This window comes from Entelurus aequoreus, linkage group LG21 (genome assembly GCF_033978785.1).
Source record: "Entelurus aequoreus isolate RoL-2023_Sb linkage group LG21, RoL_Eaeq_v1.1, whole genome shotgun sequence".
NCBI lineage: Eukaryota > Metazoa > Chordata > Actinopteri > Syngnathiformes > Syngnathidae > Entelurus > Entelurus aequoreus.
This window is the reverse complement of record NC_084751.1, coordinates 8,864,956-8,882,356: the sequence shown is the minus strand read 5'-3', so window position 1 is coordinate 8,882,356 and position 17,401 is coordinate 8,864,956. Positions and strand designations below refer to the sequence as shown.

General features: G+C 39.2%; 2 protein-coding genes across 4 annotated transcripts in view; one reads left to right on the top strand and one right to left on the bottom strand.

The window, feature by feature from the left end:
* The window catches only part of ube2l3a (ubiquitin-conjugating enzyme E2L 3a), a 6,163-nt gene extending 4,137 nt beyond the window's left edge, over positions 1–2,026 (top strand). For both annotated transcript variants that reach the window (XM_062030762.1, XM_062030761.1), the window contains exon 5: positions 1,507–2,026. In XM_062030762.1, the coding sequence (XP_061886746.1) occupies positions 1,507–1,661 (155 nt within the window). In that variant the 3' untranslated portion in view covers positions 1,662–2,026. The remainder of the gene's footprint in view (positions 1–1,506) is intronic.
* A 2,707-nt stretch (positions 2,027–4,733) lies between these two features.
* On the bottom strand, positions 4,734–15,942 carry ckmt2a (creatine kinase, mitochondrial 2a (sarcomeric)). Of its 2 annotated transcripts, none has more exons than XM_062030754.1 (10): positions 15,807–15,942; positions 13,426–13,601; positions 12,974–13,172; positions 12,814–12,909; positions 12,525–12,746; positions 7,748–7,833; positions 7,522–7,645; positions 7,248–7,382; positions 5,009–5,134; positions 4,734–4,937 (listed from the first exon to the last, which is right to left on the bottom strand). In XM_062030754.1, exons 2-10 carry the CDS (start codon positions 13,572–13,574, stop codon positions 4,821–4,823), a joined length of 1,254 nt encoding a protein of 417 aa, XP_061886738.1. In that variant the 5' UTR covers positions 13,575–13,601; positions 15,807–15,942; the 3' UTR covers positions 4,734–4,820. The 2 variants fall into 2 exon arrangements, with proteins under 2 accessions (XP_061886738.1, XP_061886737.1); XM_062030753.1 differs by lacking the exon at positions 7,748–7,833 and adding an exon at positions 7,996–8,081 and having other exon boundaries at positions 15,807–15,941.
* Positions 15,943–17,401: the final 1,459 nt, after the last annotated feature.

Below are 17,401 nucleotides of genomic sequence, written 5' to 3'. Positions count from 1 at the left end.
TAACTGTGTGAATGCTCCAAAACATTCACACATGCTTTTCTACACCAAAATTCATCTATTCAACTTCAAACTATTCAGCCTATTCGGGAATCGCAGGCTTTCCTTTGACAAATTCCAAAGATTCCCAGATTTCCCAGAATTCCAGGTTTTTCCGGGACATTTTTCCCATTCAAAATGAATTGGCCATTTTTTTTCAAACTTCTACCATTCCCACATTTTTCCACCGACTCAAACCATTCCACCTTCAACATATTCCACTGTCCTGGAATTTAAAACTACCCTTTTTCCAAGTACAAAAAATTCCAGGATATTCCAGAATTCCTGGTTTTCCAAAGCCCTATTCCCACCCTTTCCTCTGGCGACTACTCCTTTCACATTTTTCAACGCATTTCAACCGTTCCAACATCAAAACATTCCTCTTAATCAGGACAAAAAAACGAAGTTGTTTTTTTAACTGGAAACATTCCCGGTTTTCCTGAAATTCCAGGAATTTCGTGATGCCATTTCTCAATTAAAAACGTTACTACTTCAACATTTCTCGACCAATTTGAAAAATTCCAACACCAACCATTTCAACTCAATTTAAACCAGTGGTCCCCAACCACCGGGCCACGGCCCGGTACCGGTCCGCGGACTGATTGGTACCGGGCCGCACAAGAAATTTAAATTTTTATTTATTTATTTATTTTTATTTTTTTTTAATGAAATCAACATAAAAAACACAATATATACATTATATATCAATATAGATCAATACAGTCTGCAGGGATACAGTCCGTAAGCACACATGATTGTATTTATTTATGTAAAAAAAAAAAAAAAACAATTTTTTTAAATACACCCCCCACGCCCCATGGTCCGTGGGACAAATTTTCAAGCGCAGCTACAAAAAGGTTGGGGACCACTGATTTAAACCATTCAAATTTTTTACCATTTTCAAAAAAATTCCCGCTTTTCCCGAAATTCCCATTGAAATCAATGGGACATTCTTCAAAGTTCCACAACTACCACATTTTTTTATCCGATTCAAACTGTTCCAACTTCAAAATATTCAGCCTGTTTGGGGAATTGTGTGGTTTACTTCAACAATTCTAAAAAAAAATTCCAGGATTTCAGTTCAACTTCAGCATTGGAGCATTCGCACGCAATTCCTTCAGGAATTGCCTCATCTAGTTGTACATGGTTTATTCTTTTTCTATTTAAATTCACATTTAATTTTACATAAAATTTTACATGTCATTTTTTATTTATTTTTACATTTAATTTACATGTAATTTTACATTTCATTTCATATTACATACAATTTTAAATTGCATTCACATTTAATTTTAAATTCATTTTGCATTTCACAGTACTTCAGCTAATAAAACTGTATAATGTCTACTTAAGTTTTTCTCAACATGATGCTGACAAGTGTGCGTGTGTGTGTGTGTGTGCGTGCGTGCGTGCGTGCGTGTGTGTGTGTGTGTGTGTGTGTGTGTGTGTGTGTGTGTGTGTGTGTCGCAGTCATCCAGTGTCTCATCTCCCTGGTGAATGTCCCGCAACCCGAACGCCCCCTGAGGGCGGACTTGGCCAACGAGTACACGGAAAACCGAGATCTGTTTATGAGGAACGCCGAGGAGTACACAAGGACACACGGTGAGACGCGACCCCTGGACTGATGTGCTCCTTGTTTCTTTTAAAGACCTTCTGGTGACTAGTCGGGCTGCGGCAAAAGACAAGCTGAAAGTGTCCTGAACTATTTAATGTATGTAAGCACAACTGTGTGCTCATGTTTGTACGCTTTAACACCGTCTTCTTATTACTTTGTGGTCTTACTCTTGAGGGTTGACAATGTTCAAAACTGATGTTTGAATCTGGTTTGGGTGGTGGAACCAAAAGGGGTCCTGGGTCATGTTTTAGGGCTGATGAATGCTTGAAAATGTGCAGCTTTATTTCCATACTCTCTTTCCAGCATGTTGAACTGTGAATTGTAAATAATTGGGATTTTGATGTAACTTGTCAGCATGTTCAAAATAAACTACTTCTGAACTCTTTTGTTCATTTCATCTCTCAAAGTGTTTTGAGTTCACGCTTGATTTTACTGGACAATAAAGAATACATTAAGTAGAAACTTTAAAGGCCTACTGAAAGCCACTACTAGCGACCACGCAGTCTGATAGTTTATATATCAATGATGAAATCTTAACATTGCAACACATGCCCATACGGCCGGGTTAACTTATAAAGTGACATTTAAAATTTGCCGCTAAACTTCTGGTTCGAAACGCCTCTGAGGATGACGTATGCGTGTGACACGGGCATGGCTTCCACATTGAAGCCAATACGAAATGGCTGTTTTCATCTCATTCTGGGTGTATTCTGGACATCTGTGTTGGTGAATCTGTTGCAATTATGTTCATTGCATTATGGAGAAAGAAGCTGAGCAAGCAAAGAAGAAAGTTGTCGGTGCGAAGCGTCTATAAGGGAAGTCAGCAGCAACACGTACACAGCCGGCGCTTTGTTTACATTCCCGAAAGATGCAGTCAAGATGGAAGAACTCGGATAACAGAGACTCTAACCAGGAGGACTTTTGACTTCGATACACAGACGCCTGTAGAGAACTGGGACAACACAGACTCTTACCAGGATTACTTTGATTTGGATGACAAAGACGCAGACGTGCTACTGTGAGTATGCAGCTTTGGCTTCTAAACATTTGATCGCTTGACCGTATGTGCGCGTCACGTACGTAACTTTTTTTAAATATATAAGCTTTATGAACGGTCTTTTGGGCTGAGTGATTGTGTGTGTTGATCAGGTGTTTGAATTGTATTGGCGCGTTCTATGGAGCTAGGAGCTAGCAGAGGAGCTAGGAGCTAGCATAACAAACACGTAGGTGTTTTTATGCAGGATTAATTTGTGGCATATTAAATATAAGCCTGGTTGTGTTGTGGCTACTAGAGTATATATATGTCTTGTGTTTATTTACTGTTGTAGTCATTCCCAGCTGAATATCAGGTCACCCCCGGCTCTCACAGCATCTTCCCTATCTGAATAGCTTCAACTCCCCACTAGTCCTTCACTCTCACTTTCCTCATCCACAAATCTTTCATCCTCGCTCAAATTAATGGGGAAATCGTCGCTTTCTCGGTCTGAATCGCTCTTGCTGCTGGTGGCCATCATTGTAAACAATGTGCAGATGTGAGGAGCCTTTCAACCTGTGACGTCACGCTACTTCCGGTACAGGCAAGGCTTTTTTATCAGCGACCAAAAATTGCAAACTTTATCGTCGTCGTTCTCTACTAAATCCTTTCAGCAAAAATATGGCAATATCGCGAAATGATCAAGTATGACACATAGAATGGACCTGCTATCCCCGTTTAATAAAATCGCATTTTAGTAGGCCTTTAAGCCATCAAAATGGACTTGGACCTGTCACAGCATTGATGTAATGCTGTTGACAGCCACTAGGACACATGGTTTCACCGCATGGAGGGACTGCTGTGCTATACAATGCAAAATACAGTATATTCTTACAGGCATGTGATTTTTTCCGTCAATTGACGGAAATCCGTCTTTTCTATCTCTGTAAAAATAAATTTGAAAAAATCTGGGTTTTTTCTTTTTTATATTTGCATAGTATGTATATATTATTAATGTTGTAAATACAAACCAGTGTTTCCCACACATTCATTTATTTGTGGCGGCCCGCCACGAAAGAATTACGTCCGCCACAAATAAAAATAATTTTTTTTTTTTTTTTTTGTCCTGTCCAGCTTCTCAGGCAAATCATATAGTTGATGTAGATGCCCATATCGGCTGTTCAGATTTACTTTACAAAAGAGAAGTGTAGGATACTTCTCTTGTTGCCTTATTTGTATTTGACCACCTTCTGTTTTCTGTTTATTTGTTACTGACTGTGGCAGGACACCTCTGCCTCTGTTTCACTTTATGTTGCTGGTAAATAATATGGTTGTAGTAGTAGGCTAAAGTTAAATGATTTAGTATGCACTAATTAAAGGGGCAGAGCTTTAAGAGACATTTTAGCTTTTATATTTTATAAGATATATTTTTTGTAAGAACCACAATTAATAAATATATTTCAGTGAATAACTTATTGTTCAAATCTGTATATAAATATGTACATAAAGTGTTGTAATTATATTGTAAAATGGATGGATGGACGTTTAAAACAAAACTGTTATTAATTAGTAAGTATACATTTTTTGAGCCTTTTTAGAGAAAATCATATTGTAGTAAATTATGCAAATTACTCGATGTCATGGTGACCACGCCCATAACCACGCCCCCACCGCCACAGGTATCTTGGCAGTTTATGGGAAACACTGCAAACCTTTATATATCTAGAAAGGGTGGTCCTAAAGAGGTGGGCATTTTTCTCAGGTCTCAAGAAGGTAACAAATACAAGTGTCTGTGTGTGTGTGTGTGTGTGTGTGTGTGTGTGTGTGTGTGTGTGTGTGTGTGTGTGTGTGTGTGTGTGTGTGTGGTCCCCCTGACACATTTTTTTCCACAAAATTTGGCCCCCCAGTCAACCCCATGAGGTTGACAGAAATGTTCTAAAAATACTCCAACACAGGAGGCTAAATAAAATGTTAGGGTAAAACCCCCCTCTAGTGTTTCAGTAGAGAATCGCAAGTGATGCAAATAACGCGTTTCTTTAAAAATATATATTTTTAAAAGTCTGATCATTCCTTGGTGCAGATGCAGCGAAGCACAGAACAAGTCAAATATTGAATGATGATTTTACTTCTGCAGTTACAGTGAAACATCTGAGGTAGAAAGAATCGTGCCCTCAGTGCAAATCTACAGCCAAGGTCTTATTTGCGGAACTGAGCGATGGGAGGCGGGACCTTGATGTCCTGGCCCTTCTCCAGCCTCTTCTCGCACTCGATCAGGTAGTTGACGCCGTCCACCACCAGCTGGACCAGCTCCACCTGAGGCACGGCAGAAACAAGTCCGTGTACTTCTGTCTACGCGCCTGATCTCAAGACGGACGGACGCTCACCTCGGACTTGCCCAGACGGTCGTTGTTGGAGATGTCAAAGGTGTCGCCTGTGGCCGCAGTGTCCACGCCCCCCGTGCCCCTCTTCTGCAGCCTCAAGTTGTCCAGGATTTTAGAGAAGCGTAGATCCTGCAGGAGAATTTTAGACACATGATCACGCGACCAAGCATGAACAACATTCCTACGGAGCAGCGATTCTTAGTTATCTTCGGTTTTTTTGCTTAAAGGAGTCATCATTAAATGATATGTCATTAATAAATCATCTTCTTTTCCAAAACCTCTATGACTGATAACAGTAGTTCAGCTCATTTCAAAATTACATTTCCAGCCCCGGAATCCAGTTATTGTTTTCATTTCGATGCCCCGCCCTCCACCGTTTGACCAATTAGGAAGTACGTGAGTGTGGTTGCCAGTTACGCAACGCCCTCTTCGTCTGGCTACTGCCACTGGTAAAGTTACTAAACATGTCAGACCTTAGTCCATCTAAAAGTTACCATTCTCAACTTATTCATGACAAAGCCAGGATTTGTATTGGAGATGCCTTTGAAAGATGGAGACCATTGAAGATTTTTTCATCCGACGCCCAACTTGCTAATTTCCTCCTTGATAGAGAAGTCAGGCATTTACGTTTTCTTATTACTTGTAATAAATGGAAAAGGACATTTGGTATGTAAACTATATTGTCCAACACGGTCTATGATCTTGTCTAACAAAGCTAGTATGTTCCTGCAACCAATGCTTAGTGTGATGGTGCTTCGCTCCTAGTGTAATGACACTACGACATACAAGCTAACGGGGGAAATATATGCTGATATATTTAATTTTTTTATTTTATTATTTATTTGTTTTATTCTATTTTATTGATGTATTTTATTCTTTTTATTGTATTATTATTATTTGTTTATTTTGTTTTATTCTATTTTACTTATGTATTTTATGTTTTATTTTTTATTATTATTTGTTTGTTTTGTTTTATTCTATTTTATTGATGTCTTTTATTCTATTATTATTTATTTGTTTTATTCTATTTTATTGATGTATTTTATTCTTTTTATTTAATTATTATTATTTGTTTTGTTTTATTCTATTTTATTTATATATTTTATTATTTTATTTTTTAATATTATTTGTTTGTTTTGTTTTATTCTATTTTATTGATGTCTTTTATTATTTTATTATTTATTTGTTTTATTCTATTTTATTGATGTCTTTTATTCTATTATTATTTATTTGTTTTATTCTATTTTATTGATGTCTTTTATTCTTTTTATTTAATTATTATTATTTGTTTGTTTTGTTTTATTCTATTTTATTGATGTCTTTTATTATATTATTATTTATTTGTTTTATTCTATTTTATTGATGTCTTTTATTATATTATTATTCATTTGTTTTATTCTATTTTATTGATGTCTTTTTTTAATTTTTATTATTATTAGTGTGTTTTGTTTTATTGTATTTTACTTATATATATTATTGTTTTTTATTATTATTCGTTTTGTTTTATTCTATTTTATTGATGTCTTTTATTCTTTTTATTGTATTATTATTTGTTTGTTTTGGTTTGTTTTATTTGATTCTATTTATGTATTTTATTATTTTTTATTACTATTTGTTTGTTTTATTCTATTTTATTGATGTATTTTATTGATGTATTTTATTATTATTATTAGTTTGTTTTGTTTTATTTATGTACTTTATGATTGTATTTTTTATTAATTGTTTGTTTTGTTTTTATTCTATTTTATGGATGTATTTTATTATTTTATTCTATTATTATTATTTGTTTGTTTTGTTTTATTCTATTTTATTTATGTACTTTATGATTTTTTTTTATTATTATTATTTGTTTGTTTTGTTTTTATTCTATTTTATTGATGTCTTTTATTATTTTATTCTATTATTATTATTATTTGTTTGTTTATTGTTTACTTGTTTCATTTTAAATGCTTGTAATTTAATTAGTTTTATTGTTTCTTTTTTTACGTGCAGCACTCTGGAGACAGTTTTGTTGTTAATAGTGCGATAGAAATAAAGGGGATTGGATCATTAATATTTGAGTTTGACCCAAGCCCTTCTGTAGTGGAAAAATTGACCCCCCCGAGGTCAAAAACGTTAAGAACCCCCGTTCTAGGGGAGAGAATCTTTTCGCGCCCCCACTGAAATTAATATTTATTTATATCTCTGTATGTGTCAAGATATATGCTATTACCAAACACATCCCGGCATTGCCCAAACTTACCTTGCTAAGTTTGGGCAGGCGCACGTGCACACCCGCCCTGAGACCTGTGCCCAGGTTGGAGGGGCACGTGAGTACGTAGCCCAGATGTTCATTCCACATGAACTCCCAGCCTCTCTCGTGGATCAGATGTTCCACCTGCAGGACACCACAGCAGGATCTTAGACGGTGTCTGCCTAGCAACAAGTCTGCCTAGCAACACGTGACTTTGGTGCACATGAACTCTGCCACGCTAAGATCCTTAGCAACGTTGCATTGACTAGTTCCTAAGGTGGACCTGTGTGAGTCCTCTGCAGAATCTCTCAAAGACCCTCTTCATGTTGCCCCCCTTCTCCATGGAGATGACTCTGGTGTGGTCCTCCTCGTTGATCCAGATCAGGAAGGTCTTCTCGTTGTTGTGCCTGAGGGGGAACAAAGAGGTTGGTGAGGAACACGCCACGTCCCGTCTTGTCAAGCTCTGGACCACGAGGATGCGGCACACGGCATCGTGACATGCGTCCTACCAGATGCCCCTGGCGTCAGGCCAGTCCCGGGCCATGAAGGCACATGTCAACAAGGGAGACACTGGCTTGTCAAACAGGAAGTGATCCTACAGGGTGTGTCGGGGGGGAGGGGGGAAGAAAAAGAGAGGAACACATGGAGGATATAGAAGAAGGACCAGGTAGGAGTCAAGGACGGAGGAACACTTGAAGCCCTAAAGTTCTAATCCTCTACGAAAGGGGGGGGGGTCTGTGGACTGAGTCGGCCTTACCAGATCCCCCTGGCATCGGGCCAGTCTCGGGCCATGAAGGCCGAGGTGAGTAAGGGAGACACGGGCTTGTCAAACAGGAAGTGGTCCTGATGGTGCGTGGCAGCGTTGGATCAGAACACAAAAGTCCCACATGTTGTCTACCGTGTAGAAACGGCCAGAATTGCACAGCATTGAATAGTATTTCAGTGTACCGTTACAACAAATGACTTTAAAAATGATGATACTCTTTTATTTTGCAGCAACTAACTGCAATTTCAAAGTAAAATACTGAGTCCTCTGTAATATGTTGTGGCAAAGTTGATATTTTAGTCATTTCTTGTCTAACAAGTTTAGACTAAGTGCTTATCTGTGTTGCTTCGTCCTAACTGCATCAAAATAAGACACTTTTATGGCACTCATACATTCCTGAAGCCCATGGGGGACATCGACGCGGTTCATCTTCCACCCACACCTTCTTCAAGCATAGAACAAAGACTGCTCATTCTTCCTTCCCCCTCTCAGGATGGGACACTCGGCCCAACCCCTCCACCCTCCTCTCTCATTTCTAGAAGCAATACGAGATCTGAAAGTTTCTTGGTCTCTTTCACTCTCTCCTGCTCCATTTTGCTTTCCTCCTCCTTTCTGTTGCAGCGTAAAACTTTCTCCTGGGTAATATGACTTTATTTGGGATCTCAAATAAACGATCTCTGGAAATGTTTTGTATATAATAGGAAACAAATATCACAACAAATGACTGTGAATTACAACTGATTTTTCTTTCAAGGGGTTCCATAGACTACATTGCACACTCGTGTACAGTAGGTGGCAGTACGCTGTTAAAACGAAATAAAATCGTGAAGTTACAGCAATTTTAATGTCAATAACTATAAAAACTGTAGAGTTGCAGCATTTAATTGTGATTATATTGTAATTAACTGTGAAATCGCAGTTCAACAGTTACAGTAAATTGCTATAAAGATGGTTTACAGTAAAATTACTGTGGAAAATAATGCAATTATCAGCCAGACATTTGCTGTGAATCAACAATGTAAAGATCTGGAAATATTACAATAATTGAAAAATGAGGACTTTTGGGCCTTGGCCATTCCAGTTCAAGGCAATATAGTTGTCGAAAGTGTGGTCTGGGGGCCATTTTTTATTCTACAGCTTAAGTTTTATTTGTATATTGTACAAATTAAAAAAACGATTATTAAAGATTTTTAGACTAATTTGCTTTGTCACCTTGAACACAAAACTAAGATAAACTTTTCAGATCAGCATATAATTAAGTTATTATTAATACATAATAATTTCATACTGTCAATTTTGAAATTCTTCAAAACAAATTTAAGTATTAAAATAGATAATTGTACGGAAAAATAAAAGCTATACTGAAGAAAATCTTAGCATTTTAAAGTGACTTTTGAGAGTACTATTTTTATTTCAATAGAATGTCTTCATCTGCTCCTCTTTTTTTTTTTTTAAAAAGACAATATTTAACGTCAACATATTTTGTATATCAATTTTTATGTATAAGTATGTATATTTATCTCCCGATTTACCAATACTTCTCCATATTTCATCCTCACTGGAAACCGTTCGCATCCTGATTGTGTACCTAATGTAGTGGCCGTAGTAGTGTATACTGCCCCCAAGTGGCCAAAAGAGTAACTTATTTAGGTAGATTGTGTACCTATTGAAGTGGCCGTACTACTGCCCCCAAGTGGCCAAAAGAGTAACTTATTTCGGTAGATTGTGTACCTAATGAAGTGGCCGTACTACTGCCCCCATGCGGCCAAAAGAGAAACTTATTTAGGTAGACTGTGTACCTAATGAAGTGTCCGTACTACTGCCCCCATGCGGCCAAAAGAGGAACTTATTTAGGTAGACTGTGTACCTAATGAAGTGTCCGTACTACTGCCCCCATGCGGCCAAAAGAGGAACTTATTTAGGTAGACTTTGTACCTAATGAAGTGGCCGTACTACTGCCCCCTGGTGGCCAAAAGCATAACCTATTGAGGTAGATTGTGTACCTAATGAAGTGGCCGTACTACTGCACCCATTCGGCCAAAAGAGAAACTTATTTTGGTAGATTGTGTACCTAATGAAGTGGCCGTACTACTGCCCCCATGTGGCCAAAAAAGTAACTTATTTAGGTAGACTGTGTACCTAATGAAGTGTCCGTACTACTGCCCCCATGCGGCCAAAAGAGGAACTTATTTAGGTAGACTGTGTACCTAATGAAGTGTCCGTACTACTGCCCCCATGCGGCCAAAAGAGGAACTTATTTAGGTAGACTTTGTACCTAATGAAGTGGCTGTACTACTGCCCCCATGCGGCCAAAAGAGGAACTTATTTTGGTAGATTGTGTACCTAATGAAGTGGCCGTACTACTGCCCCCATGCGGCCAAAAGAGGAACTTATTTAGGTAGACTTTGTACCTAATGAAGTGGCCGTACTACTGCCCCCTGGTGGCCAAAAGAGTAACCTACTGAGGTAAATTCTGTACCCAATGAAGTGGCCGTACTACTGCCCCCATGCGGTCAAAAAAGGAACTTATTTCGGTAGATTGTGTACCTAATGAAGTGGCCGTACTACTGCCCCCATGCGGCCAAAAGAGAAACTTATTTTGGTAGATTGTGTACCTAATGAAGTGGCCGTACTACTGCCCCCATGCGGCCAAAAGAGGAACTTATTTAGGTAGACTTTGTACCTAATGAAGTGGCCGTACTACTGCCCCCATGTGGCCAAAAGCATAACCTATTGAGGTAGATTGTGTACCTAATGAAGTGGCCGTACTACTGCCCCCTGGTGGCCAAAAGCATAACCTATTGAGGTAGATTGTGTACCTAATGAAGTGGCCGTACTACTGCACCCATTCGGCCAAAAGAGAAACTTATTTTGGTAGATTGTGTACCTAATGAAGTGGCCGTACTACTGCCCCCATGTGGCCAAAAGAGGAACTTATTTAGGTAGACTTTGTACCTAATGAAGTGGCCGTACTACTGCCCCCTGGTGGCCAAAAGAGTAACCTATTGAGGTAAATTCTGTACCCAATGAAGTGGCCGTACTACTGCCCCCATGCGGTCAAAAAAGGAACTTATTTCGGTAGATTGTGTACCTAATGAAGTGGCCGTACTACTGCCCCCATGCGGCCAAAAGAGGAACCTATTGAGGTAGATTGTGTACCTAATGAAGTGGCCGTACTACTGCCCCCTAGTGGCCAAAAGCATAACCTATTGAGGTAGATTGTGTACCTAATGAAGTGGCCGTACTACTGCCCCCTGGTGGCCAAAAGCATAACCTATTGAGGTAGATTGTGTACCTAATGAAGTGGCCGTACTACTGCCCCCTGGTGGCCAAAAGCATAACCTATTGAGGTAGATTGTGTACCTAATGAAGTGGCCGTACTACTGCCCCCATGTGGCCAAAAGCATAACCTATTGAGGTAGATTGTGTACCTAATGAAGTGGCCGTACTACTGCCCCCTGGTGGCCAAAAGCATAACCTATTGAGGTAGATTGTGTACCTAATGAAGTGGCCGTACTACTGCACCCATTCGGCCAAAAGAGAAACTTATTTTGGTAGATTGTGTACCTAATGAAGTGGCCGTACTACTGCCCCCATGTGGCCAAAAGAGGAACTTATTTAGGTAGACTTTGTACCTAATGAAGTGGCCGTACTACTGCCCCCTGGTGGCCAAAAGAGTAACCTATTGAGGTAAATTCTGTACCCAATGAAGTGGCCGTACTACTGCCCCCATGCGGTCAAAAAAGGAACTTATTTCGGTAGATTGTGTACCTAATGAAGTGGCCGTACTACTGCCCCCATGCGGCCAAAAGAGGAACCTATTGAGGTAGATTGTGTACCTAATGAAGTGGCCGTACTACTGCCCCCTGGTGGCCAAAAGCATAACCTATTGAGGTAGATTGTGTACCTAATGAAGTGGCCGTACTACTGCCCCCTGGTGGCCAAAAGCATAACCTATTGAGGTAGATTGTGTACCTAATGAAGTGGCCGTACTACTGCCCCCTGGTGGCCAAAAGCATAACCTATTGAGGTAGATTGTGTACCTAATGAAGTGGCCGTACTACTGCCCCCATGCGGCCAAAAGAGAAACTTATTTTGGTAGATTGTGTACCTAATGAAGTGGCCGTACTACTGCCCCCATGCGGCCAAAAGAGGAACTTATTTAGGTAGACTGTGTACCTAATGAAGTGTCCGTACTACTGCCCCCATGCGGCCAAAAGAGGAACTTATTTAGGTAGACTTTGTACCTGATGAAGTGGCTGTACTACTGCCCCCATGCGGTCAAAAAAGGAACTTATTTCGGTAGATTGTGTACCTAATGAAGTGTCGGTACTACTGCCCCCAAGTGGCCAAAAGAGGAACTTATTTAGGTGGATTGTGTACCTATTGAAGTGGCCGCACTACTGCCCCCATGTGGCCAAAATAAAAACTTATTTCGGTAGCTTGTGTACCTAATGAAGTGTCCATACTCCTGCCCCCATGTGGCCAAAAGAGGAACTTATTTGGGTAAATATTCTTACGTCAATCAGCTGCTGCTGCTCGTGCTCCGTCATCTCTCCCAGGCTGTAGTAGCGCCCCGCCAGGTCGCCCTTCAGGCCGGCCAAGGCCGTCACCGCCACACGCTCCACCTCCCGACGCTCCGCCCTCGTGCAGGCGGGGGGCAAGCTGAGGCCGCGGATGCTGCGGCCGGTGCGGACGCGCGACGACAGCACGTAGTTCTCGTCAAACACGCCGTTGGTCAGCTGGAGGACAAGAGAGCGCGGTCGTGAGCGGCGAGGGGGCGGGAGGAAATGGGCGTGGACACGGCACCTTGGAGGAGTCCAGGTCGGTGGGGTGGGTCATGGTCTTGGGGTCGTAGCCGTTGTGGCGGTCCTTGATGATGGGGTCAAAGAGCTCGGCGAAGACCTGAAGCAGGAAGCAGCATGGGGTGAAGCAGGAAGCCCACAGGTGACCTTTCACCTCCGTGTACCTCATAGCTCTCCTCGTCTCCCGCCACGCAGCCCACCGTCTTGATGAAGGGATGCCCGGGGTTGTCCACCCCCGTCTGGATGCACTGGTCCAAGGTCCAGTTGTTGGGGGTCAGTTGGTCCCTCAGCTTTGCGTAAATGGCGGGCGTTAATGCCGCCGCCATGCAGTTGTTGTGTTGGCGAAGGTCGGGAAAGTCAGAGCTGCAAGGGTGAGGAAGGAGGGGGGAGGGGGGGGGGTGGAAAATGAAATCTGAGAGGGTCACAGCAACACTTTCACACCAGGACACGATGACGTCATCAACACAGTCCCTTCATCAGGTACACCTGTCAAATACTTTAAGTGTAAAACTAAGTGGTGCGTAGGAAACATGGTCGTCATGTGACCAGCCCAGAAGGTTGTCATGGCAACAATATGCCAATCATGGCTAATTTCTTCAAAAGCGGAGGTTCTCACCTGGGAGGAAAGAGCTTTTTCTTGGCTTCGGCCGCCAGAGTGCTGCTGTCACTCAGCAGGAAGCCTGTGGCCAGGCTGCCCGCCCCCAGGGTGGCCAGCAGGGCGGCGGTGTTGCGGCCAGTGACCACGCGTGTGAAAGTGTTCGCCATCTCGGTGTCGAGTTCGGAGTGAAGGAGCTTGAGCGAGAAAAGGAAGCAAAAGTGATCCAATCGGATTGGTGAAAGAGGCTTGAGTCGCCGTGGCAACCGACTGTACACCTGGACACTTGTTACACACGTGGGTAAAGTGTCGGGACTTAGACCGCGGGTGTGGTGTCATGTACAGGCTGAGTGGGAAAAGGATGAAGGAAAACTTTTTAATATTCCTCCCTCGCTGAGAAACATTTGAACACGCCTGACTTGGACCATCTAACTCATTTGTGTCTCTATTACCCCCCAAAAAATTGATTTGCACACACAAAAAAATTTGTAACCAAAAAAAAATCAAATTTGAAAACAAAAAGCCAGAATTGAAACAACACAAATGATGTGCAAACAAAAGACACGATTTGCAACCGCAAAAAAATTTGCAAACAAAACAAACGATTGCCAACGAAAATCGATTTACAACCAAAAAAGATTTGCAACAAAAATTAGGATTTGCAAACAAAGAAAACAATTCTGATTTAAAAAAAAGATTTAAAACCCCTCAAAAAAACTTTTTGCAACCAAATACATAATTTGCCCTTAAAAAACTATTTGTAACCAGAAGTAAAAATAAACATATTTTGAACGAAAACCAAAAATGATTTGCAAACAAAAGAAAGTTTGCTAACAAAATAATTTCCCCCCCCAAAAAAAAAAAGATTCGCAACCAAAAAAAAAAAGATTTGCAAACTGAAGAAATTATTTACAACCATAAAACTACCTGCAACCCCCAAAAACGATTCTAACACAAAAAAAGATGTTTAACCCCTTAAAAAAAACTTTTTGCAACCAAATAAAATGTTTGCCATTAAAAAAATATTTGTAACCCAAAGTTACGATTTGTAACCAAAAACAAAAATCTATCCAGAAATGTAAAAAAAACGATTTGCAACAAAAAAAGTTGTAACCGAAAAAAAAAAAAAGGGAAAACAATAAGCCAGAATTTAAACAGAAATGATTTTCATACAAGAGACGATTTGCAACCCCCAAAAAATTTGCTAACAAAAAAATAACGATTAGCTACCAAAAAAAAAACTATTTGCCGTAAAACGATTTGCAAACAAAACAAACGATTGCCACCAAAAATCGATTTGCTATACAAATTTTTATTTTTTTTCAAACAAAAAAAGATTTGCAACAAAAATTAGGATTTGCAAACAAAGAAAACGATTCTAACCAAAAAAAAAGATTTATAACCCCTCAAAAAAACTTATTGCAACCAAATACATAATTTGCCATTAAAAAAACTATTTGTAACCAGAAATAAAAATAAACAGATATATTGAACGAAAACCAAAAACGATTTGCAAACAAAAGAAACAGTTTGCTAACAACAATTTACAAAAAAGAAAAAAGATTTCCAACCAAAAAACTACCTGCAACCCCCAAAACGATTCTAACCAAAAAAAAGATGTTTAACCCCTCAAAAAAACTCTGTAACCAAATACAATGTTTGCCATTAAAAAATATTTGTAACCCAAAGTTACGATTTGTAACCAAAAACCAAAATGCAACCAGAAATAAAAAAACATTTTGAACAGAGAAAAAAACCCGATCTGCAACAAAAAAAAATTTAAATTAAAAAGGATTTGCATCCAAATCCATTTTTTTGTTTGCAAATCTTTTTCCTGTTTGGTTGTCACATTTCTCTCCAGACTTTTACCTGCCAGGTGGTCAAGGAGCGCTGCTAACGAGCTTAGTGTGACGGCCGCTGTCAGCCTCCTCTAATCACATGTCTGCTGGTCATGGAGGTGTGGCACCACTAAACACACGTCTATATTGGTCCGACTCCTTGATGGTAATTTTAGATGATCACAGGACTATTGTGCCAAGACTGGATGGACTCCAGCCATGGCAGGGTCTCAGCTCAGGGACATTCGGGTCACAGGACCAGACTGGAGTGGACCGAGTGGGTCCAGATGGACCCACTCGGTCCATGAAAGGTCACAAAGATGAAACAGGAACAAACAAGAGTAGACTGGATCACTAAGTAATGGTCTTAATGGTCTTAATGGTCTTAATCCCCCCCCCTGACCCCCTGCACCCATCATGGCCGGCTGGTGACCTTTCACCTCCCAGCACGTCCTCTCCAGAGGACACCAGCAACACCTCACAAAGGTTACATCAAAATAAAGACGACTTCACCTTCGACTTCCTGCAAAAAGCGCGAAATGGAAGAAGAATGACGCACATTACCTGTCCAGACGCTGCTCTGCCTTCAACGTCGCCTCTTAATGAGCTTTACACGCTGGACTCACAGCAGGCTCCGCCCCCATCACGTGACATTTCCACTGGTGGCCAATCACAAGTTCACACACTCGCTGTCAGCAGTTACATACCTTTCTCTTACACACACACACACACACACACACACACACACACACACACACACACACACACACACACACACACACACACACACACACACACACACACACACACACACACACACACACACACACACACACACATACTGGTTATCATTTGGAATGGGGAGCAAGTTTTTGATGATGACTTGTGGGCACCACCCTTTCTACAGGTTGTGGAGGCATAAAAAAATGGTGTAAAACAGTGGTCCCCAACCTTTTTGTAGCTGCGGACCGGTCAACGCTTGAAAATTTGTCCCACGGACCGGTGGGGGGGTATTTAAAAAAAAAAATCCCTGCAGGCTGTATTGATCTATATTGATATAGAATGTATATATTGTGTTTTTATGTTGATTTCATTAAAAAAAATTTAAAAAAATAAAAAAACATTTTTTTTTTTTTTTTTTTACATAAATAAATACAATCATGTGTGCTTACGGACTGTATCCCTGCAGGCTGTATTGCTCTATATTGATATAGAATGTATATATTGTGTTTTTTATGTTGATTTCATTAAAAAAAAAAAAAAATAAATAAAAAAAAAATTTTTTTTTACATAAATAAATACAATCATGTGTGCTTACGGACTGTATCCCTGCAGGCTGTATTGATCTATATTGATATAGAATGTATATATTGTGTTTTTTATGTTGATTTCATAAAAAATATAAAAAAAATAAAAACTTTTTTTTTTTTTTTTACATAAATAAATACAATCATGTGTGCTTACAGACTGTATCCCTGCAGGCTGTATTGATCTATATTTATATAGAATGTATATATTGTGTTTTTTATGTTGATTTCATTAAAAAAATAAAAAATAAAAATAAAAATTTTTTTTTTTTTTTTTTTTTTTTTTTTTTACATAAATAAATACAATCATGTGTGCTTACGGACTGTATCCCTGCAGGCTGTATTGATCTATATTGATATCGAATGTATATATTGTGTTTTTTATGTTGATATCATAAAAAATATAAAAAATATAAAAATTTTTTTTTTTTTTTTTTACATAAATAAATACAATCATGTGTGCTTACAGACTGTATCCCTGCAGGCTGTATTGATCTATATTTATATAGAATGTATATATTGTGTTTTTTATGTTGATTTCATTAAAAAAAAAAAAAAAAAAACTTTTTTTTTTTTTTTTACATAAATAAATACAATCATGTGTGCTTACGGACTGTATCCCTGCAGGCTGTATTGATCTATATTGATATCGAATGTATATATTGTGTTTTTTATGTTGATATAAAAAATATAAAAAAAATAAAAAATTTTTTTTTTTTTTTTTTACATAAATAAATACAATCATGTGTGCTTACGGACTGTATCCCTGCAGGCTGTATTGATCTATATTGATATAGAATGTATATATTGTGTTTTTTATGTTGATATCGTAAAAAAAAATAAAAATTTTTT